The sequence below is a fragment of the Pinus tabuliformis genome, chromosome 3_1, assembly GCF_031772625.1.
Source record: "Pinus tabuliformis cultivar Carrire ecotype Pingquan chromosome 3_1, CPIR1, whole genome shotgun sequence".
In the NCBI taxonomy this organism is placed as follows: Eukaryota; Viridiplantae; Streptophyta; class Pinopsida; order Pinales; family Pinaceae; genus Pinus; species Pinus tabuliformis.
In genome coordinates this window covers 16,134,894-16,160,198 of record NC_142301.1, presented here as the reverse complement: position 1 = coordinate 16,160,198, position 25,305 = coordinate 16,134,894, and the positions used below count along the sequence as shown (strand labels likewise).

The 25,305-nt window shown below is 40.2% G+C and overlaps 1 protein-coding gene across 2 annotated transcripts in view; it reads right to left on the bottom strand.

The window, feature by feature from the left end:
* LOC149185551 (uncharacterized) overlaps nucleotides 1-25,305 on the bottom strand; it is a 172,205-nt gene that overhangs the window by 33,792 nt on the left and 113,108 nt on the right. For both annotated transcript variants that reach the window (XM_089410725.1, XM_089410724.1), the window contains exons 5-6: nucleotides 1,905-2,034; nucleotides 1,724-1,800 (exon numbers count right to left, since the gene is read on the bottom strand). In XM_089410725.1, coding sequence (XP_089266851.1) covers nucleotides 1,724-1,800; nucleotides 1,905-2,034 — 207 coding nt within the window. The remainder of the gene's footprint in view (nucleotides 1-1,723; nucleotides 1,801-1,904; nucleotides 2,035-25,305) is intronic.

Here is a 25,305-nt window from a genome sequence, read left to right as displayed (position 1 = left end):
GGAAGAGCCAAGAATACAGATTGATTTGTTAATTATTTCCAATGATGTGGATAAATTTGAAAGAATAAGAACAACAAATTAACCATGCAAACTTGATTCTACAAGGATTGTTATTTCGATATCAGGATCAGTCATGATTAAAGATGATGGAGATGCTTTAGGACATAGACCAGATGAGAGTTGCCTTTATGCTACTGAGCAAAATAACCCTTCTAAAAAAGGTATTCACAACATATTTATAATGGCAACCTCGGAAATCGATTTCAGCAATGAAATATAAAAAGAAGAATGCACTCGGATGCAACATTCAAGCAACTATTCCGAAAGACATCAGCAATTTACAGTGAAATAGCATAATTATGCCACCTCATGGCTATTTATCCCTCTAGCAAGCAAAGTCAAACATTCAAATGGTTGCTCCCTTGATTGCATGACCAATCTTCCATTCAAATGTGTGAGTTGCACAGGAAATCCTTCATCATTGTAAACCAATCTTGGGCCGAACTCATCATCATTAAATACAATGCCGAAAATATAACTGTTACCTTTTAAATCATGGGCACTTCCTTCAAGAACTCATTTAATGTCTCTTTGTGCATCAATTAGGTTGATAAAGTAGATTTTGACCACATCAAAGGGTTTGTTATGCTCATCCATGTTAAGGTATTCTCAATATAAGTGCATCAAGAGCTCCTCCTCGTAACAAATTTACCACTTTCTTTCATGCAAAACAATTTTACATTATTTTTCAAAACCCTAAGCTTGTGTCACAAAAATCTGTGTATATTGTGCATACAAACAAAACTTTATAAAGCATATAAAGTAAAATATAAAACAATAGAAGAAAAATATCTTGACATTAGCCAGTACCATAACACCAGAGAATGAGTCAGAAAAGGTGGGAACTCTAAGTTGAAAGGGCTACAGAAAGTGTCATGCCATGAACATTGACAATGTCATTTGGTCACATCAACAGAGTGCTCTGCGCAAATTTGAACATGAAAACCCTGGACCATGAAGTTATCTGAGTTTCTATTTCAGTTAGACTAGGATGAAGGGTTTAACATACAGAATGGATCATTAGAACCAGCTATTGTACAGTTTATAAGAATTTGAGTATAATGTGCACTAGGAAAGGAAAAACAATAATCTCAGAAGTGATGAAATCAAACAAATCTTATGAGACTGTTCATACAAGGACCATAACAGCCTAGAGACAATAAGGAAGGTGGCATACAACAGCTCAAACATGGCATTTTATTCCATAAATCAAAAGCAGAGGATGAATGTCTGATAGAACAAACAGGGAATCTACTAACAACACTAAGAACATATCGATAGAATATAGATAGACAAAACGCCCAAAAGATGCAGTAGTGGCAAATCCAATTAACAGTACCAGCCATGTACAGACAACAGTATCTACTGAATTAAACATGAATATATAACAAATTGAAACAAATAAATATTAAACGTCAAAATCAATTGAGTGCTAAAGAGAACAAGCCCCCAATATCGACTGTGATAGCTGATGCTGCGTGAAACACACCCATCCTATACATGGTTGAAAACAAAATTTAGAAAGAACCATTGTAACCAAAATTTCCAAGAAAGAATAAAATCCAGTCTTTCTTTACTTGGCCTGTACAAAAAGCTAATAAGAAGACAAGGCAAAAAGAAAAACATTAATCCATGAATTTGGAAATAACTCAGAAAATGGTACCTGTGTTGCCGATACATATCTCGTTTTTTAGCATCTCTATCTCTCTCCCTCGGCGAACTCCTACCACGACGATGATCCTACATATACAAAAAATGTACAGTAACCATCCAATTATATATATAGTGAATAGTTTTGCTACAAAAAGTTGGGAATACAACCCAAAGTGATGATGGGTAGCAACCTTATCTAAAGCAAGTGAATCCAAGCCAACCAGTGTTTGGTCTTCTTCTTCTTTTTCTTCTTCCTCCTCAAAATCATCTTCCAGAGCACTCCTCCTTGGCTCCAACTGACCAGTTGCTTCAAGAGTCCACCTGTTAATTTTAATGCCATATGAGAAATAGTAACGTATAAATAAATTTGCAATGTGAAAAACTGAAATTTTGATCATCCTCCAATTGGTAAAGTAACACCTATTGTAACATTTGAACTCAGGACTAGCAAATCATCTACCTTTTTTGTCATCCTCATCAATGTCAACTTTAGAAATAACTTTTCCTTCATCTTGCAATGGGTAGAGAAAATATAGCATGAAATGCAACTACGAAAATATGTGGATTTGAAACACCACCAGAGCTACAAATATACAGATTCAAGTTCTCAAGAACAATCAACAGTAAAATTGAACAAACTGTATATCTAACCACACTTTCTAACTTCCAATTATCTCATATAAGTATGTCCGACCAGAGTCAACTTAATTAATTTACCACCAACAAATAGTTAATGATGAAGTTGAAATCAAAAAGCACAATTTCTAGTTTACATTCTTAATTCACATAACTAATTTTAACACAAGCATTCCCAAAAAAAATTATATAGCTTTGCACTTGCCTTATGCACCAATCCCTAATAAAACATACATGAACAGCACATTTTGCAAATGTCAAATTTCTAAGTTATATGAAAACCGCTTTGTCATCCCATTCTAATAAGTTCTTTAAATGTTCAGTGCTGAGACAGAATGGAGAGAAGAACCTCTGCAAATGAAGTGGCAGGATCTAAGAGAACCTGAACACTAACAGGCAATTAAAGTGCTTATAGAAGAAGACAACAATAACCAAGCAGAGTAAGTGGAAGGGTGTGGCAAACCAGATCTAAGAGAAGGTGAACACTAACAGGCAATTAAAGTTCTTATAGGAGAAGACAACAATAACCAAGGAGAGAAAGTGGAAGGGTGTGGCAAACCAGATCTAAGAGAAGGTGAACACTAACAGGCAATTAAAGTGCTTATCGAAGAAGAAAACAATAACCAAGCAGAGAAAGTGGAAGGATGTGGCAAACCACAAAGGGATGGTTCAAAATGGAGGACCGTAGATGGAGCCGATGGTAGAAGTGACAACAGTGGGAATGTCAGATTACAAGGGACAGCCACTTCATCCAACAGGAAGGATACTTGGACTGTGAGAGGGCAAGAAGGAACATGCAAGTAAAGTGACATTATTATCACTAATATATTATAATTTATCACTAATATATTAATGCCCAACAGATGACCACAAAAGTAGGTCAATGGGACTGTTGAGTACAATAATGCCAATAGAAAGTAGAAGCACAAAAGCAACTCCTATATAGAGTAAGATGTAGAATGCAAAATAATAATCTAAGCTAAGATCTGATGACTGGAAAATATAAGTAGAAAGCCGATTTGGAAGAAAAATGGATACAGAGCAAAGAATACAAAGAGTACCCAAGTATCAGGGTGCGCTAGAGCTAGCTCCCCTAAGCCCGTGGCCAAATGGAGGGAAACTCCAAATAGATGATTGTCCAAAGGATGCACTGCGAAAAGATCTAGACTGCGTCAGGCATTGTTTCCTGAGAGAGGCAAACAGGCACTAGACTTGGATGAAACTGCACAACTGCTGGTATGATATCTGGAAGAGAAATGTCACTGGGGTCTCTAGAGTTGGAGTATAACACTCCAATATGACTAATGTAATGTCATGTAATAAATGTTGATGTTTGTATCTTGGACAAGTACTTCCACACAGGTCTAATTGTCTAGACATGTGGAAGTCGTCCAAGGCCTTCAACTGTAACAAATTTAATTAAAGGAATTATTAAAGTTAATAGCTTTTCGTACCAGCCTAGATCCATTTTAACTCTGGATCTACCAAATGCCAAGAGGGATCAAATCTCTTTTCAATCTAAAAGAGGTTTGCATCTCAAGAGATTTCACCGCTCTCGGCACTTGGTAGATCCAGAATTAAGATGGATCTAGGATGGTTTAATTTCCCCTTTTAAATAGGCTATATTCCACATGAATACCATATTAGTTTCTATAGCATCGGATGTGTTATAGCCCTAAAATTTGGTGGAGAGGCTAGAATACATGAGATCTCCAAAACCCAGAAATTGTTTCTAGAAATTCCACCTAGAAGTATCTCAATTAGATTATTAACCAATTTTTAAATATTTTCTAAGTCTAAACTTAGGGAATATGGTTAATTAATTAGTATTAATTGAGATAATGTGAGAATAGTCTAGAAACTCACACGAATTGACCTCAAGATGATTCTAGCCCTTGACTAAGATTTAATCTTGGTTGTTGGAAACCCAACAAAGGATTATAAGAAGAAGTCGATGGGCATGTAGCATAAAAACTTATGCTGAAACACAATTGCTGATAGTTTGTAGATTTAATTGTTAAAAATACACACAGGAATTTAAATAATAATTTATTATTATATATAAAATGTATAAGATGATATGAATGTACAATGAGGACCCTGCTTTTATACCTCCGCAGGCAACCTTTCGTGAATGGGCATGTCTTTTAGACATGCCTTTTCACTTAATTTAATGACTAATTAACCTAAATAATATTTAATTATTTAATATTAATATTTATTTTATTTATGTCATTTGTTATGAATTATATTCATAACATAGCCCCTTCCTTCAGAAGCTTTGTCCTCAAAGCTATATTGTTGGGGGTTTCTTTCACTTAGTGTCTGTCGTTTCGTCATTGATTCCTCATGTAGCTTATTAGTACTATTTTCTTGTATATCTATATTTCCCTTCTTTTTTTTTTCTTTTTTTTCTTTTTTTTCTTTTTTTTTTCTTTTTTTTCTTTTTTTTTGTAAAGTCTAATCATTTTTATTTTTTTTATAACTTCAATCTTTTTAAATAATATTTTATTTTATTTTATTTTTTTCACTGATATATATATATTTTCGTAATAATAATAATTTAATTAATTAGAATATATTAATTAATTAAATTATAATTATAATATATATAATATATAATCATGTGATATATAAATAATTATATATATATATATAATTATATATATATATATATGAACCAAAACGGCCAATGACACGATCGAAGGGTTATGCCTCTTGGCAGTATAGTATATATAAACGATTTTTTTGTTGGCCAATAGATAGAATGCGAACTGGAACGTTGAGGCAGCGTCGTCTGGGTTTTTTTCTTCCGAAATTATAGTTATAGTTTTTTTTTTTTTTTTTTTTTACATTTAGCAATAGGGAACTTTGGAGGATGGTTTGTATTAGATTCTGCTGATAATTCGAGCTTGCGTTTATTTTCTTCTTCCTCAGGTGTAACAGATTTGACTTGCTTTTCTTCGGGCTTTGTACGCAACGGTTCATTATATTTACCTGTACTTGGGAGTTTTGGAGGGCCCTTTGGATTAAATTTTGCTGATAATTTAGCGGCCGCAGCCTTCTTCCAGGCATCAAGTTATTTAGACGCTACAGTATGGATATTTTGAGGATGGTTTGTATTAGATTCTGCTGATAATTCGAGCTTGCGTTTATTTTCTTCTTCCTCAGGTGTAACAGATTTGACTTGCTTTTCTTCGGGCTTTGTATGCAACGGTTCATTATATTTCCCTGTACTTGGGAGTTTTGGAGGGCCCTTTGGATTAAATTTTGCTGATAATTTAGCGGCCGCAGCCTTCTTCCAGGCATCAAGTTATTTAGACGCTACAGTATGGATATTTTGAGGATGGTTTGTATTAGATTCTGCTGATAATTCGAGCTTGCGTTTATTTTCTTCTTCCTCAGGTGTAACAGATTTGACTTGCTTTTCTTCGGCCTTTGTATGCAACGGTTCATTATATTTCCCTGTACTTGGGAGTTTTGGAGGGCCCTTTGGATTAAATTTTGCTGATAATTTAGCGGCCGCAGCCTTCTTCCAGGCATCAAGTTATTTAGACACTACAGTATGGATATTTTCTCGAGGATGCTTTGTGAGAATCTGAAGGCGTTTGCCAAGCTGAGTAGCAAGAAGAAATTGGTTAGTTATTGGGAAAGCGTGAAGGGCTTTCAGGGCATCCACACAGCGTTGCTCATCGGCTTTTTTGTATTCGTCTGCAGAGGCTTTCTCAGCAGATTTCTTCGCTTTCTCGAAGATTTCCACTAATTCCTCCTCCACAGCGTTTGAAGCCATTCCTACTACTTGTATGTACCCACTTTTAATTCCAATGCCCAATTTTCGTATGCGCTCTTGCTCGTCCTTCCTTGCAGCTTTACGATCCTCTGTAACGGCTTCGGCTTTGCCACTTTTACTGACAACTGCTCGAGAATCTCCGGCATTGGAAACCACCAATTTGCCATCGATAATGAGAGCAGTCACACTGGTAGTACCGCTGCGAAAACCCAGCTTCAAAAATTCTTCGTCTGTTCTCAAGTACCCAGCTTTAACTGCATTTTCAAGAATTTTATTATCAAGAAGATTTTTATTTTCAAGAACATTATTTTTATTTTCAAGAAGATTATTTTTATTGGCAGATTCAATGTCTGAATTTGCTTGATTTCTGATTGCCTGAAGTAGAGCATCCAAAATCTTGTTGCCAATATTTTCAGCAGTAAAATCTGCAGCCTGGCCACCAGCGTGACCATCAAATACACCGAAAAATGAGACGTCCACGGTTCGATCCCCCGCCCCTTCAATCTTGATAGTCGTTGTGAAGGCCTTGTGGGTGTCCTCCATAACTTTTCCAAACCATACTCCCCTTCTTGCTGAAACTGGATCAAGATCTTCGTTGTTTCTTAGGGCCAACAAATTTCCTAGTTTGGGCATGCTAGCAGGTTCAAAATTGTCCGATTCCGACCTACTAACAGGTTCAAGAACAAAATCATGGCAGCTTTCCTGATTTTGTTTTACATCATCTCCAGCCTGTCCTTCAATGGATTCAGACTCATAATTATCACTTTTTGTATCGATGGACAAGCTTTTAGTTTCAGGCCAAATTTTTGCAATATCTTGCTCATTTTCATTCTCACTACTTGAAGCCGTATTTTCCACTGATTTCTGACCAGCAACCTCATCAGGTTGTACAGTTTTGGCTACTGAAGGTTCATGCTCCGAATCTTGAATCATTATTCCCATTTTAACCGACTTCGTTCTTTTTGGATCATCTGTTGTTTGGACTTCTTCCACACGTCCCTTCTCTTTAGAGTTTTCATATGGATGCAAGTCATCTTCCTGCTCGCGACAATCTCCATTTGTAACTTCTGCAATTGATTTTTTCAAATGCTGAAATGCTTCTTGAATTTCACTAAAATGTTTGACGCGTTCACGATGTGAATGTAATGGCACATTGTGCGGCGAACTACATTCAAAGGCCTGCATGATTATATCGTATGCCATGGCTCTAATACCACTGTAGCATAAAAACTTATGCTAAAACACAATTGTTGATAGCTTGTAGATTTAATTGTTAAAAATACACACAGGTATTTAAATAATAATTTATTATTACATATAAAATGTATAAGATGATATCACTGTACAATGAGGACCCTTCTTTTATACCTCGGCAGGCGACCTTTCGTGAATGGGCATGTCTTTTAGACATGCCTTTTCACTTAATTTAATGACTAATTAACCTAAATAATATTTAATTATTTAATATTAATATTTATTTTATTTATGTCATTTGTTATGAATTACATTCATAACAGGGAACCTGGAGAAGACACACCAGAGAGTTCAATTTCCTTGGCAATTCCATTTCCAGAGAGCAGCAATAGTTTTCGGAGAACCAGAAATTCGAGGCAGAGTGAGGAGCAGGGACAGTGAGGTCGGAGGAAGTTTTCTAGATCCAGAGAGTGCATTTGCAAAGAGGCAAAAGTACCACAGTGAGGCTTGTTACACACCATTTTGTGCGTGATATCCCTAGGGCATTTTTTTTCTCAATGATGGTCCTCAGTCGGCAGCCCCTCGCAACAACCAACCATGGGGTCCCTCACCCATCTGTCATGATCGTATGTTTGAAGGTGGGCCTCCCAAACCTAAAGGTATGCCTTGTTATTTGGTAATTGAGTATTCTAGTTTATTTATCATGGAAACTTTGGGCATGGATTAATGGGGGGATTTAGCGGAAAGAGTGGTCTAGGTCTGTGCTCTTGTCCCCTAGGTCTCTTTTGGGATGTTAACCTTGCACCCTAGTCCCGTGGGATCTCTTTTACTGACCTATTGGTTTTAGGGATGGTACTACATGGGAAACCCTAATTTTGGTTGTGTGGTCCCGCTCCCCGATTTGCATATATTACTCCCCTTCCGCTCATTACACCCCCAATCATCTCTCCTCCCACCTGGGTCCACATTCCTCCACTGGGTCCACATAGGGTCAGCCACCCCCTCCCCTTGCCCCACATCTTGGGTCAGACCTAGAATGATGCTCGGAGGTTGATGCAGCTAAAGGAAAAAGAAAAAGCATAATTAGCCACATCCAAGAGGAAATTGTACCACAAAATGAAAAAGATGGTCAGGGCAAAAGCGTTTAACACGTGGACAAAAGCCATGACATGAGCTCTACCCCATTCCATGGCCATCACCCTAGTTCCTACATGGCCCTTGATGAGCCTCCTTTATCATTCAGGAACCCATGATTGTCCCAGCCCCGATGGGCGATGAACTGCAACACCTTATAAGGGGGTATCCACTACTATACTTTACGCATCACGTTCTCATTACATAGAGCCTCGTGTAGTTAACCAAAGAAAATCACAAAAGGGCAAAAGGCATATGAAGAAGGGTGGAAAAATCAAGGTCGCAGTAACTCATGCACCACGATTGCTCCCTCCTACACATTATTTACCTAAGTGTGGGCTTCCCTTTTATTAGCTACCCTTGTACCATGACATGTGATCCAGGTTGCCCTCTTTCATTCCCTACTCCATTCCATCATTATGCCACATGCCACCACCATTTGAAGGATGTACCACGGATATACTACCCCCTTTAGAGGTGGAAACAACCTAATAGGATGCTTGGCTAACCCTATTTGGAGTTGAAAGACATTAGCACATGCCAAAGCCCACTATGGAAGGGCATGCCATTATCAAGTGCTCAATTGTTATCCATGGTTTATAAACTATTTTACTTGATTTCTTTAATGACTTAGTGTGATGGAATGCACGAAGACGCATAGGATCTTATGCAGGATTGCAGGTGGTTTCCATTTGGGTTTGGTCTCCCTATACGGGGTCTTGACCCTAAAGGGCTACACTAGCACATGTAGGGTGTGTATAGAGAGCCATGGGCCTTCACAATAGCAAACAACACTCCATGGATCCCCAAAGACATTCAGAGATTGTTCGTGGTTCACTTATTGGACGAGGAAGATGCACCTGATCCATCATGCCCAGCTAGCCCCAGAGTTGCACCATACACTTGGCAGATGATCCAGGGCTTGCATGATGATGTGGCATCACCTACACCATCATCCTAGCCCTTGCAGGTGATCTACAGGCATCTTCAATTTGTTTGGAGACCCATGAGGACACTTGTGTGCCCCACATGTCATTTGGAGCACCACAGGTTATTACAAGGGGCCAACCCCTTGTCCACTACTTTTGGGAGTTCAACTACACATTATGGCACATATGGACTCCATTAGGCCTCCTCCAAGGCCCAACGACATGCACTATTCATTATTCGACCTCTTGAGAGGCTTATTCTTTTGTTTATGAGCTAGTTTGGTGGGTTTGTCACCAAAAGTTAGTTATTTTGCACATTATTTTATTGTAGGGGCTAATGTAGGCCTAATTAGCTAAATCAAACTCATTAGAAGTGTATAAATACAAGTGATGTGAATTCATTTTAGCATCATCACTTGGTTGGACTTGTATCTCTTTAGAGAACTTTGCTATCCTTCTTGGTGGACAAAATTTTGGAGCATGGAATGAATTTTGATGTTTGGATCATTTTCTCTTGTCTTGGAGCTTCTTGTTTGGCAAATTTTGATGGTTGGATATACTCTAACACATTTAAGTGCAATTTTAATGCTATTATTTTCTCTATTTTTGTCACATACATTGTTGTTGGGATTTCACTATTTTAGGGCTAATTTGTTGCATCTATTATTGCGAAGTTGTGGAAATTTTGTTTCTAGATAGTGATGCTTCATGTATGGGCCATGTATGATGAGTGAATGTTCCTAGGATATTTCATGGTTGAAATTTATCTTGATAAGCCATCTATTTTGCAAAACGAAGTATAAAGTCTTTGAAGCTGCTCTCCTTTGCCCTAATGCTAAGTGAAGTTGCCTTTAAGGCCTCCTTGACCAAGAAAATCAAATCCAAATTCATAATCATTCTTGACTCCAATCTCCCCAAAGGATTAGGCACTGGTCTACCATAGGTGATCACCCTAAAACTTTCTTTTTCACCATCTCCTCTTATTTCTAGGTCTAGCCCCATATAGGTCACCTAGGGCATCGAATATCTCACAATCTAACCATCCAAATACTTCTATCTTTGGTCCACAACTGTATTGGTGTGTCCTCAAGAAGCCCTCCAAATTTCATGAGATTCCGACGGTGGGATCTTGAGATATCGCAAGCCCTAGCTCAAAGACCAATTCTTGCCCTTTGTTTTCCTTAAGCTAGTTACCTCATAGGGATCATTGTGCCACCTTTCATTGAAAAAAAAAATCTTTGATCCCCTTTTCGTCCCTGATTAGGTCAAGCTCATCATTGGTTGCTAAACCCTCCCCCCTTGACCTAACTTGGGGTCCACTTGGCCCATGTCATCCCATTTCTCATCAAAGACAATTCTTCCAAGACAACTCGAGAATCCAAGTTTTGCAAGGATTTTAGGGATTAGGAAACTTCTTTACAAGTCATATTCCCTTAACCTAGACCTTAAATCCTCACCTCCTCCTAGAAAGCTTTGTACCTTGCTTAAAGAGCAAGCAAGCTCCATTCTTAACCTCCTTCTAGGGAAAGGATCATTAAGGTCACTTCACATACATTTGTTGATTCATCCTTCACAAGTGACTTTCTATATACTGGGGCTCCTCCCATTGATGAAAGTCCGTAAAGAGTAGGGAGTCTTAGCTGAGGTGACAGTGGGCTAAGTCTCCATCGTTGCACTTGATCTAGCAGTTGTCCCTTAGGACCCCCTTTTAGGCCCCCTACTAGTTTGAGCGGTAACAAGGCTGACACAGGGGCTACACATAAGCCTCTAGAGGGCAGTTTGATTTAGCTGGAGAAAAGCCTAATTTTAGTTCCAGAGGCTAGGAAAGGGTTCCATAAGGCCGGAGAGACAGTTTCTCAGCCAGTGGCAGACAGGACGACTACAGGAGCAGTTGATTTAGGCTGAGCGTGGTAGATATTGTTGACATAGATTGTCATTGATGTCAATATGGAAATATTCGAGGAGCCAAGAGGAGCAAACAGAGCCATCAGAGGAGCAAACAGAGCTATCGGAGGAGCCAAGAGGAGCAAACAGAGCTATCGGAGGAGCCAAGAGGAGCAAACAGAGCTATCGGAGGAGCAAAGAGCAGATAGAGCCATTAGAGGAAGCAAACAGAGCTATCGGAGCAATGAATGCCAAAGAATACACTATCGGGGGTTATCGGGACAATATAGTGTATATGCATACAAATACACTATCGGAGGCAGAAAACACATATATGGATGCATTTACACTATCGGAGGCGGAAGACTTAGTTATATTGGAATACACTATCGGAGCGGAGAAAGATATATATATCGGCGTATAGAGGCGGGGTATATATATATCGGCGATATGATAATCGGCGGTTTGGTTATGTGCCATCACCCCAAACCCCCGACAGCGACATATATGTGCGGACCTGACGGAACATATAAGTTCGGGTGCATAAACAGTGAAGTCCGCCAAAAGTGTTCTGAAGCATGTTTTTAGTGTATTTCAGCTTTTCGGGCTCTAAGCCTTGGCGCGTTAAAACATGCAAATTTGCATTATATGTATAAATATCATATAACTGCGATACATGCGGACCCACTGAAACACTGAAATATGATTTAATATCATATCGCATCTGCCCTATCGGTAATCGCATATCGCAATACACAAAGGGTTGTCCTCCTGCAAGCGCCGATTGCGATATACACTGCGGACCCAATAAAGTTATAAATGCGGGCGTAATAAATTTGAAGTCTGCCCTTTAGCGTTTTTTCATATATTCCAGTGTATTACATTTGCGACCACAAAAGGCGGGCCCGCATTACCTGAGCATCCGACCCTCCACCGTTGATCATCCCTTGTAGATCCAACGGTCTACATATATTTCGGGCAGACATATAGCTCGAGGAATACCCGCCCGAAAAATTCGTATCCTCTTCCTTCTCGCTGCTACGTGTCGCCTGTCGAGTGGAATCAGAAGCCATCCACTGAATACCAATTCCCGCTTATGCCCCTTCCAAAATACCACTTGTGGTATAAGAATAATTGTATTGCGCGGGGTTTTTAGGCCAAAAGGCTTATGATAACGCTGAACAGTTCCGATAGTTCAGGAGCCCTGAACGAAAGCCGATTGCGATTGGGATGTGGCATGTGGGTCCGTACTAATTGGTACAGTCTCTCCATTAAACAATAAAGTCTTGTATATGCCTATTATCATTAAAAGAAAAAGGGGCTCTTTTACAGTTTTAACACGCAGCAGTGAGCACGAAGAGGCAGAGGAAGCTACAGCGATCGAAAAGCCAGCAAGTCGAAGGGTAAGCTAGCGCAGAACAAATCGAAAAGCCAAAGCAATGAAGAAGAGGGAAGCCAAAGGACAAGCCAACGTAGAGGAAGCTGAAGTGAGCGTTGAAGAAGCTAAAGAGCCAGTGGAAAGCGGAAACAAACAGTCAGAGGCATCAGGAATACAAAAACAGGAAAAAAACAAGGAAGCATGTGCAAATAATCAGAGTGAGAGGAAGCCGAAGTTAATGCAGAAGCAGCAGAGGCAAGAGAGTCAGAAGAAGCAGGAGAATAGGAGTGAAGTAGAAGCTCAACAGGTTTGGGAGCAGAGAACAACAGCAAAAAAGTTTATTCCACGTTAGGGTTGGAGCCCACGGGGTAGGAGCCTCAAAACTAAAAGAATTGGAATCCTTGGGAGTTGGTGCTCCTAAGTGCAGAACTATTGCCTTAGCAAAACAGAGTTGGTGCTCTGGAGGTTGGAGCCTCACAAAAGTCCAAGTTGGTGCTTGGCAACTGATTGCAACTATTTACATATTGTATCTATTTCATTGCATAGTTTGTGTTAATAAAAGCATTTATTCCAGCTATCTATTTCTGTGTTCCAGATATACTTGTTTTGGTGATAAAAAGAAAAATTAAAAAGAAATACTGATTCACCCCCCTCTCAGTATTTCCAATAATTGGCATCAGAGCTGGCTTCTTCATATTAGCCTAACAGCTTGAAGAAAGATCCGTAGTCATGATGAGAGATCACGAAGCGTCAGGAAAACCTCCTCTGTTCAACGGCACCAACTTTGGTTTCTGGAAAAAGAGAATGACCTACTACTTAATGTCCCTTGGACCTGAAGTCTAGCATTTCGTTCTAAATGAGTACCAAATTCCTGCCACTCTTCCAACAGATCAAGACGAGAGGAAAGCCTACATTGCAAATGCAAAAGCCTTGAACTCCATCACTAGTGGAATCACTGATTCCGAGTTTACAAAATTCATGAATTGTAACTCTGCCAAAGAAATGTGGGATAAGCTAGTTGGCTTATACGATGGAGACTCAAAAGTCAAGAAGGCAAAGCTTCAAACTCACAGAAGGCAATTTGAAAGTCTGAAGATGGAAGATGAAGAAGATATTGCATCATACTTCCTTCAAGTAGCTGAAGTGGTCAATTCTCTTAAAGGATTGGACGAAAAGATTGAAGAAAGTATCGTTGTTCAAAAGGTATTAAGATCTCTTCCAGACAGATTTGACTCCAAAATAAGCGCCATAGAAGAATCAAAGGATCTAGATACTCTCAAGATGGATGAACTCCATGGAATCCTCACTGCCTATGAGATGGGAAAAGGTGGCCCAAGCTCCAAAGATGCAGCGTTCAAGGCCTCAAAATCAAAGAAGGGGAAAGAAAAGAATCACTGTAGTGATGACTCCGATGTGGAATCCAAATTGGTTCAATTTAAACGAAAGCTGAAGAAAAGATCTAAGCTAAAAGGTAAGTACCCTCTTATCTATTTCAAATGTGGAAAAATAGGTCATTATGTTGCGAAATGTCCTCATAAACTGTTAAGTTATGGTATGTTCTATGCTTATAACAGTTTACTTCTTTTTCTTATTATATTCCACCGATTAGCAATCACATGTACATAAAGTAAAGTGCAGATAGAACATTAAACGATCGACAGAAAACAAGCCAAGACAAGAGACACAAGATGTGGCGGCTAGCCAGGGACAAACCCCACAATGTGTGGGGAAACCCTTTGATCAAATCTTCTTTTATCTTCAATAATTCAGCAGAGAGAAATAGTACAATAAATCTGATTCATATCAGCAGTAGCAAACCCTAGATCAATAGCATCAGCATTAGCTGCTTCATTATCAAACTAGGGCAGACCATATCTCACAAACCGACAGTCGGATTGACTTCATTCCACCACCAAAAGTTTCGGCTTCCAGAGGAGGTTCAGATGAACCTACAGCGCAGTTCAGATGAGGAGATCTTCTAGGCCACGCAAGTCAATCTTTGCTTCTGCAGTTGCAGCTTCAGTTTCAGCAGTTTTCGGCTTCAAACTAGGGCAGTCGATATCTTGCAAACCGTTCGTCGGATTGACTTCATTCCACCACCAAAAGTTGCAGCTTTCAGAGGAGGTTCAGATGAACCTACAGCGCAGTTCCAAAGAGGAGATCTTCTAGGCCACGCAAGTCAATCTTTACTTCTGCAGTTGTAGCTTCAGTTTCAGCAGTTTCCTGCTTCAAACTAGGGTAGTCGATATCTTGCAAACCATTCGTCGGATTGACTTCATTCCACCACCAAAAGTTGCGGCTTTCAGAGGAGGTTCAGATGAACCTACAGCGCAGTTCAGATGAGGAGATCTTCTAGGACACGCAAGTCAATCTTTTCTTCTGCAGTTGCAGCTTCAGTTTCAGCAGTTTCCGGCTTCACATATGTGAGAGAGAGAGACCCATTTCAGCGCAATAGAGAAGAGACTCATATCTGCGCAGTAGAGAGAGAGAGATGTGATGAGATGAGTGAGTCTAAATGAGGAAAAGTCCTCTTATATTTATACACAACGTTGGTGGGTGAATAGATGCGACTGTTGGGCTTCTGAGCCTACATGAGTTGTAGGTCGGCTTGATAATAATTCCATAATCAAAATAAATTCATATCTCCATGAATACTTAAAGGAATTGGATGATCTTTATATCAATCCTACACCTCTCGACGAGAGGAATCTAATAAAAATATTATTAGCCATGAATAAGATGACCCACATGAAGTTTTGCCCTGGTTGTCAATTTTAACATAAACATGATAGTGATGATGAAGGAAATTCTAAAAGAAAGGTATACAAAAAGAAAGGGATCAATAAGAAGAACTTCTCTAAGCAAGATGAGTCTGATGAGGATGAATTTGTAGTCATCAAAAATAAATCAGATGAGGAAAGTGACCATGATGAAAGCCAAGAAACATTATTCATGGCATTCACAAATGATGATGACTCAGGGCTAGAAGGAAATGTTGATGAACTGTTAATAAGTGCCATTGAAGAAAATGAGAAAGTACGGAATAAAATCATTTATCTCAAGGTAGAAAACAAGGAAACAAGAAGAGAAGATCTCTTGGAAACAAAGCTAAAAGAAAAAGAAGAGATGTGAAGAACGTGAAGCCGAAATAGGATCTCTGAGGAAGGAATTGGAGCAAGTTAAAAAGGGTTGGAAAAGCTCTCGAATACTTGAAACTATCCTGAAAAGTCAAAACCCTCAACATGACAAGTCTCGAATAGGTTTTAAAGGAGAATCATCAAGCACTAAGAATAGTGCGAAAAGCTATGTCGATGCACTTTCTAGCAACCCAAAAGAAGAATAAGTATGTCATCAAAGGCGCATCCCAGATCCAAAGAACGAAGAGAGAATAACTCCAAAGAAGAATGTGGATTTGAATCATGGATTGTTAAATTTGGACAACTAGGTCCAAACTCCATGTTCTGATGCTCAGATTAAGAGGCTAATATTTTTGTTGGATTCCTCTTTCTGAGAGGTGTAAAATCCATATAAAAATAGTCTTAATCCGATGAGCAGAACTTATATTTTGAATTTATTATTCTTAATAAATTATATGTGCAAGGTCAGCCAGTTTTGTAATGTAGGCTCACATGCCCAACAGATGTGTCACACACCCTCATTGATGGATATATATACAGGAAAAGTTGGAGAGAATTTGATCACAACACAACTCACATCTTCCTCTCTCATCCTAAAAAGTATGAGCTACCTGGAGGACGAATTTCAGCCACACGTGGGAAGGACGAAGAGGATTTTTCTGCTGCTAGGGTTTCTGCTGCTAGGGTTTCGCAGAAGTTTGACCAGCGTTGACTTTGGTCAACGCTTGGTCCAAACAAGCTGAAAACTTGTGGGAGGTTCGATTTTTGAAGGTCGTACTACCTGGCACAAAAATCGAGGTCAAAGGGTTGACCGTTTTGCTACTGCGTTGACTTTTAGCTTGCTGCCCCTGCGTTGACTTTTCAGGACAGCGTTGACTTTTGTAGAACTGACTTGGGTTGACTCATCTACTGGTTGGAGGGTTGTTGTGACACATGCTGGGCTGGCTGACCAAAGGAGACTTTGCTGGTTGAAGCATCCTGTTGACCGCCGAAACGAACACATACATTTTTCTTGTTTCTGATTTGTCTTCTGTAAGATCTGCTTATATGTTCTATCTGCATTTTGCTTATCTACTTGAAAAGTAAAATTGCTCTTAGCATAGAACATCTACAAAACTTTACATGGTATCAGAGCTGAGGTGAAGACAAACTCTATCTATAGCAATCATCATCGAAGGAAATGGATTCCTCTAAGCTTGAATTCAGGGAGAATGACAAGCTGACTGGAAGTGATGACTTCCATGCCTGGAAGATGTTATTAGATCTCAAATTAGAAGATCATGATCTCCTAGATCATGTGACAGGGAAGATTCAAGAACCTCCATCAAATGCCTCTGCTGCTGTTAAACACAAGTATAAGAAGGGAGAAATCAGAGCAAAGCTGTTGATCAGGGAATCCATAAATAAGAGTCTGGTTGCCTACATATCTGAACTAGGCACATCCAAGGAGATGTATGACAAACTGATACTTATGTTCCGAGTAAACAATGTGAACCAAGTGCTATTCCTCAAGAACAAGTTGAAGAATATGAAGAAGGGCCGAGATGAGTCTATTCAAACTTTCTTTATGAAGTTGACCGAAACCAGGAACAATCTGCTAGCTATTGGGGAGACAATAGCTGATCGTGAGATGGTTCTCACCACACTTGGAGGACTTCCATATGAATGGCAGGTATTCACAACTACCATTCTCAACAATAATACCATCCCTAACTTTGATGAGCTTCTGTCTAGATGTATGCAAGAAGAAACAAGGATGAAGGAATTTGATAATGAAAGAAATGTTGCCTATGTTGCTCATTCCCGAAAGAAGAACTCTGGTGGTTCCAAGGACAAAGGAAGGACTAAGACTCAAAAGAAGAAGGGTAAATGTTTCACCTGCCATAGGACTGGACACTATGCTAGAGAACGCCCCTTCCAGAAGAATTCTCCCGATAGTGACGACAACAACAACAACCGAAGGAATGGGAATCGAAGAAATGACAAATCCAAAGGAAAGAGGAAGGCTCACTTTGAAGGAAACAATCCACCTTCTAAAAGGACCAGAAATACCAGGTATGAGGAGTCTAATGTTGTTAATAAAAGAAATGAGTATATTCTAATATCTGCTCTCTCAGCTGCATCTCCGCCCGACACTATGGATGTCTGGCTAATCGATAGTGGTGCCTCAAGACACATCACCGGATTCAAGGAAGCACTTTCTGACATGGTTGAAAGGGATACTAATCTAGAAATTATCCTTGGGGATAATGCCACTTATCCTGTGAAAGGGACCGGGACTGTGACCCTCCACTTGTCTCAAGGACAAGTCCTCCATCTACAAGATGTACTCTATGTACCCAAATTGAAGAAAAACCTTGTGTCTGTATCTGCCATGGAAGACAAAGGTTTCAATGTAACTTTCTCTGATGGAAAGGTACTCATGTGGAAGAAGAGCTTCAAGGAAGCTATCTCAATTGGTTTTAGAGTTGGTACACTCTACCAGGTTGGAGGGAGTCCGTTGGGAGCTATGACTTGTGATACTATCCGTCAAACCGAACTATGGCACCGAAGATTTGGACACCTTCATTACAAGGCTCTTCCCGAAGCAAGGAAGGTGGTGACAGGGATGCCTGATTTTGGAAATAATCATAAAGGTGTATGTAAGGGCTGTGCTGAAGGAAAACATACAAGGGGACCTTTCCCCTCAAGTGTCACAAAGACATCTGAGATATTGCAACTGGTCCATTCTGATCTTTCCGGTATGTTGCCTGTAACATCCCTGGGGGGATGTTCTTACTATATGACATTTACTGATGACTTCTCTCGCAAAACCTGGATATACTTCTTGAAGAAGAAGGATGAGGCTTTCATGTGGTTCTGTACCTTCAAAACCTTGGTGGAAAATATGACCAGAAAGAAGATCAAGATTTTGAGGACTGACAATGGCACTGAATATGAGTCAAATGAGTTCAAAGACTTTTGCAGAGAAGCTGGCATTAAGAGGGAGACTACCACTGCATATACTCCTGAGCAGAATGGTGTTGCTGAACGCAAGAATAGGACTATTGTGGAAGCTGCCCGTGCCATGCTATGTGACCAGGGTCTTCCAAAGTTTCTGTGGGGAGAAGCTGCAAATACTGCTGTGTACATTCAAAACCGATGCCCTCATTCCGCTTTGGACTCCAAAACTCCCGAAGAGGTTTTCTCTGGTAAGAAACCTGATGTCTCACATTTTAGAATTTTTGGATGTCCTGTCTATTTTCATGTGCCGAAAGAAAAGAGAAGTAAGCTGGATGCTACTGGGAAGAAAGGAATGTTTGTGGGCTACAGTGAGACTTCTAAGGCATATAGAGTCTATGTACCTGGTCAAAGGGAAGTAGAGATAAGCCATGATGTCACTTTTGACGAAGATGCTTCCCTGAAGAAAGTAGTAGATCTTCCTAGATCTGAAGAAAACCATGAAGAAAGACCTGGAAATCTGGAAGAACCCCAGGATGAGACTATGCCTGATGTTGAAGGGCCAATGGACCCTATTGATCCTTCCCCTTCTCTAGGAAAGAGGCCATCATGGCTCAGGGACACCCTCGAAGATGCTGAGGGTCATGCTGCCCCAAGGGGAACATTCCGAGAAAGCAAGAAGCCGTGTAGATACCAAGGGTATCTAGCTGCCATGAGTACTATTATACAATCTGAACCTGGATCTTTTGAGGAAGCCATCAAGCATCAAGTCTGGAAGGATGCTATGCATGAAGAATATGAGCCTATTATGAAGAATGATGTCTGGGATGTGGTCCCGAGACCGAAGGACAAATTTGTTGTCACCGCTAAATGGCTCTACAAGATTAAACATGGATCTGATGGGAGTGCTGAAAAGTTTAAGGCAAGATTTGTTGCCCGTGGCTTCTCTCAAAAGGAAGGAATTGACTATGACGATATATTTGCACCTGTGGCTCGATATACCACCATCCGATCCATCATAGCCCTTGCTGCTACACAAGGATGGAGTCTTCATCAGATGGATGTCAAGACCGCTTTTCTACATGGTGCAATAAAGGAAGAGGTGTATGTAGAACAACCTCTGGGATTTGAAGTTCAAGATCGAGACACTTATGTCTGCAGGTTGAAGAAAGCCCTCTATGGGTTAAAGCAAGCACCCAGAGCTTGGTATGAGAGGATGGATAGTTACTTGATGAAGCTGGGCTTCACTCGAAGCAATGCTGATCCAAACCTTTACTTTAAGGTTGAGGAAGGAAAGCCTCTCATTCTAGTGTTGTATGTGGACGACCTCTTCCTGACAGGTGATGACCCTCTCATTCATCAATGTAAGAGGGAGCTTGCTGCTGAGTTCGAGATGAAAGACCTAGGACTGATGCACTATTTCCTAGGCCTGGAGGTCTGGCAGAGACCTGGAGAGATTTTCCTTTCTCAAGGAAAGTATATTGTGAAGCTTCTGGAAAGATTTGGGATGGTGGACTGTAAGTCCGTGTCGACACCAATGGAACTCAACTTTAAGAAGTTGAGTGGCAGCGCTGCAGGGCCTATCTTGGCCAATCCTACTGAGTATCGTCAACTCATAGGAGCTTTGATGTTCTTAGTGAACACCCGTCCGGACATATGTTTTGCAGTGAATACTTTGAGTCAACAGATGGTTGAGCCTCATCATTTTCACTGGGTTGGTGCCAAGAATCTTTTGAGATATCTTCGGGGCACGATAAACCATGGGCTGAGATACACTGCCGGGAGTGTGATACTCCGGGGATATACTGATGCCGATTGGGCTGGCAGTGTGGTGGATCGTAAGAGCACATCTGGATGCTGTTTCAATCTTGGTTCTGCTTCGATCTCATGGATGAGCAGGAAGCAGAAGTCGGTGGCTTTGAGCACCGCGGAGGCCGAATACATTGCTGCTAGTATGGCCTGTTATGAAGTAGTTTGGTTGAGGAAGCTCTTTAGTGAGCTGTTCCAACATGTGCTAGATACCACTGTAATACTCTGTGATAATCAGAGTGGGATTCGTATGATTGAGAATCCTGTGTTCCACGACCGATCCAAGCATATTGATATCAGGTACCACTTTATCCGGGATATGGTACAGTGAGGCGCCGTAAGGCTCGATCATATAGGAACTGATGAGCAGGTCGCGGATATTCTCACTAAGCCCCTGGGGAAGGTCAAGTTCCTAACCTTCCGTGAGAGTCTTGGTGTCGTGGAAAGACCCTATGATGTGGGTCCTGTTGGACGATGAGCTCTGGGAGCTCTGGGGGGCTTTGGGGATAGCTTCTCGGAGCTATAAGCACTCATAATGCTTCTGCCCCACCCTTGTGATTATTGAGCTGGTTTGCCACTCATTCAATCTGTGCCCCGTATGCATCCTACCCATTGAGTTCAGGGCTCATGGGAAGTACCTCTCATTTGGCCAATGAGGTGTGGAAAAGCTAGAGACTATTAGCAAAGACTGATGGACGCATCAGAGATTGCCGTACTCTCTATCTAGGATGGCATGGTCCAACCACTTGATCTGGGATCAAGATTTGTGAGGTCTGGGACCTCTGGACTGATTATGTCAGTCAGGGAATGATGTCTTTGTGACTGACCCACTTCTGTTCTGAAATAAAGAAGCCAGCAAAGCAAGTTTCGGCGGGATGACTCACGATGTTAATTGCACTAATAGATGGAGTTCTCCCTAGTTGAGAGGGAGTGTTAAATTTGGACAACTAGGTCCAAACTCCATGTTCTGATGCTCAGATTAAGAGGCTAATATTTTTGTTGGATTCCTCTTTCTGAGAGGTGTAAAATCCATATAAAAATAGTCTTAATCCGATGAGCAGAACTTACATTTTGAATTTATTATTCTTAATAAATTATATGTGCAAGGTCAGCCAGTTTTGTAATGTAGGCTCACATGCCCAACAGATGTGTCACACACCCTCATTGATGGATATATATACAGGAAAAGTTGGAGAGAATTTGATCACAACACAACTCACATCTTCCTCTCTCATCCTAAAAAGTACGAGCTACCTGGAGGACGAATTTCAGCCACACGTGGGAAGGACGAAGAGGATTTTTCTGCTGCTAGGGTTTCTGCTACTAGGGTTTCGCAGAAGTTTGACCAGCGTTGACTTTGGTCAACGCTTGGTCCAAACAAGCTGAAAACTTGTGGGAGGTTCGATTTTTGAAGGCCGTACTACCTGGCACAAAAATCGAGGTCAAAGGGTTGACCGTTTTGCTACTGCGTTGACTTTTAGCTTGCTGCCCCTGCGTTGACTTTTCAGGACAGCGTTGACTTTTGTAGAACTGACTTGGGTTGACTCATCTACTGGTTGGAGGGTTGTTGTGACACATGCTGGGCTGGCTGACCAAAGGAGACTTTGCTGGTTGAAGCATCCTGTTGACCGCCGAAACGAACACATACATTTTTCTTGTTTCTGATTTGTCTTCTGTAAGATCTGCGTATATGTTCTATCTACATTTTGCTTATCTACTTGAAAAGTAAAATTGCTCTTAGCATAGAACATCTACAAAAATTTACATGGATACTACAGCAAATACAAACCAGTATTCCATCAAAGGCCCATCTCAAATCCAAAGAATGAAGCGGAAGTAATTCCAAGGAAGGAAATTGACTCAAACCGTGGCTACTACAACAGGTACAAAACTATCTTTCTTGGGCATTGTTTTCACTGTAAAAACTTTGGTCATCAAGCCAGACATTGCATGGCTCGCAAGAGTGAAACACCAAAGCTAAAGGATCAAATAATCAAACCATATGGCCCCAAAAGGCAGGGACAAATCAAAACCTTCAATTCGTTTGATCCCTTGACCAAATTTGATCTGATTTGATCATTATGCTACAATAATGGACATTATGAACAAAACTGCCCACTCAAAAGGAGAAAAGCAAGTAGTGAGAATCCCCACATGGATAAATGTGGCCTGGCTCTATATGTTCAAAATAATGAAAATCATTGGTTTGTGGATAGTGGGTGCTCCAGACACATGACAGGGGACAAAAGGAAGTTTGTCTCATTGAGCAAAAAGGAAGGAAATGTGTCCTTTGGAAGTGGACCTAGCAAAATTGTAGGAAAAGGAACTATTACCCTCATCAATGGAAAAGGAAAATCTCAAGATGCTTTGCTAGTAGACGGGCTCAAACACAACCTCCTGAGTGTCAGTGAAATCTGTGATCAAGGACATAATGTTGTCTTTAGCAGCAAAGACTGTGAAATAAGGAACTCTTCCTTAGGGGAACTTGTGGCGAAAGGGGTTAGAACACCGGACAACATTTACATTCTGAACAATATTCAAGAAAATAAATGCTACCTAAGTCAGACAAATGAAAGTTGGTTGTGGCACAAGCGACTTGGACACACAAGCTTCGAAAATCTAATCAATATCAGCAAGATTAAAGCTGTACGATACATCCCAAGGCTATTCAAACCAAATCAAGGAGTATGTGGTCCCTGTCAACATGGAAAGCAAACCAGAACCAGCGACAAGATCAAGGAGCTCTCTACATCAAAGCCCTTGGAGATCATCCATTCTGATTTATGTGGACCAACTAGAAATCAGGCACTCCAAGGAGAAAGGTACTTTGTTTTATTTGTTGATGATTATACTAGAATGATGTGGATATATTTTATAAAATATAAATCTGAAACATTTGAGTGTTTTAAGAATCTAAAAGCACTTGTAGAAAATGAAAAGGACTCAAAAATTAAGTGCCTCAGAACAGATAGAGGGGGAGAATTCACATCAAAAGAGTTTAATGAGTTCTGTAATATACATGGAATTAAAAGAGAATTCTCTGCTGCTAGAACACCCCAGCAAAGTGGGGTAGTTGAAAGAAGAAACCGAACAGTTCAAGAAATAGCAAGAACAATGTTATTAGCAGCAGACTTGCAACCGAAATTCTGGAGAGAACCAGTTGGGACAGTTGTCTATACCTTGAATCGAACTCAATTAAGACCAAATTGTGAAAAAACTCCTTATGAATTATGGAAAGGAAGACCTGCTTCAGTAAAGTACTTCAAGATCTTTGGAAGCAAGTGCTTCATAAAAATCAATGATGGCTCACTAGGAAAGTTTGATTCTCGGGTTGATGAAGGGATATTCCTTGGATACTCTACACGGAGCAAAGCCTACAAGTGCTACAATTTTCAAGTAAAGAAAATAGAGGAAAGCATTGATGTAAAGATTGATGAAGACATTCCAGAAAAAGAAATTGAAGAACATGTAGATGATTCTCTCATTGAAGAAGAAGAACCTGAAGAAGAAGAAGAAGAAGAGGAAAAAGAACCACCTCATACCCCTTCAAAGATGAAGTTTCTCCAAAAATACCATCCAGAAGAGCAGATTATTGGCAATAAAGATGAAGGGATGCAAACCCGAATGATGATAATTACACCAAAGAGAAATGTTATTGCTCTTTTATCCATGATAGAACCAAAAACATTTGCACAAGCAAGGATCCTCATTGGGTAAAAGCCATGGAAGAAGAAATGTCCCAAATTGAGAAGAACGAGACATGGGAGTTGGTACCTCGTCCAAAGGATAAAAACATAATAGGAACCAAGTGGGTATTCAAAAATAAAATGAATGAAGATGGACAAGTTATCAGAAACAAGGCAAGGCTTGTTTGCAAAGGCTATTCACAAATTGAAGGAATTGACTTTGAAGAAACATTTGCACCAGTAGCTCATACGGAAGCTATCAGGATGTTCTTGGCATTTGCTTGCTCAAAAGGATTCAAAATCTATCAAATGGACGTAAAATCAGCATTTCTGAATGGAGAACTCAAGGAAGAAGTCTACATGGAGCAACCAGAAGGGTTTGATCTAACGGAAGGAAAAGACTTAGTCTGTAAGTTGAAAAAGGCATTATATGGTTTGAAACAAGCTCCCAGAGCTTGGTATGCAAGATTGGATCACTACCTACAACAACAAGGCTTAAAGAAGGGAGTGGTAGGAAGTAATCGCTACATAAAGACGGATGAAGGTAAGTTACTAGTCACACTTGTTTATGTTGATGATCTGATTTTTGCTAGAAATAATGATGAATGAGCCACGAATTTTCTCAAAACATGTCAAGAGAATTCGAGATGTCAATGATAGGAGAGCTATCTCACTTCCTTGGACTACAAGTATCTCAAACCAGAGCAGGATTGTTTATATCTCAAGCCAAATATCTTAAAGACATGCTTAAAAGATATGGAATGGAAGACTGTGCACCCATGAGCACACCTATGACCACAAATTGCAAATTGAGCAAAAATGATGACTCCCCTCCAGCAGATGCAACTCATTACAGGTCAATAATTGGAGCCCTTCTGTACTTAACTGCTATAAGACCCGACATAATGCAAGCAGTAGGAATGGTGGGAAGATTTCAATCTGCTCCTAAACAATCCCATTTGTTAGCTGTAAAAAGAATTCTCAGATATCTGAAAGGAACTCCTGATTTCAGTCTTTGGTACCCTAAGAGCTCAACACTGACTGTAACTGCATACACCGATGCTGATTGGGCCGG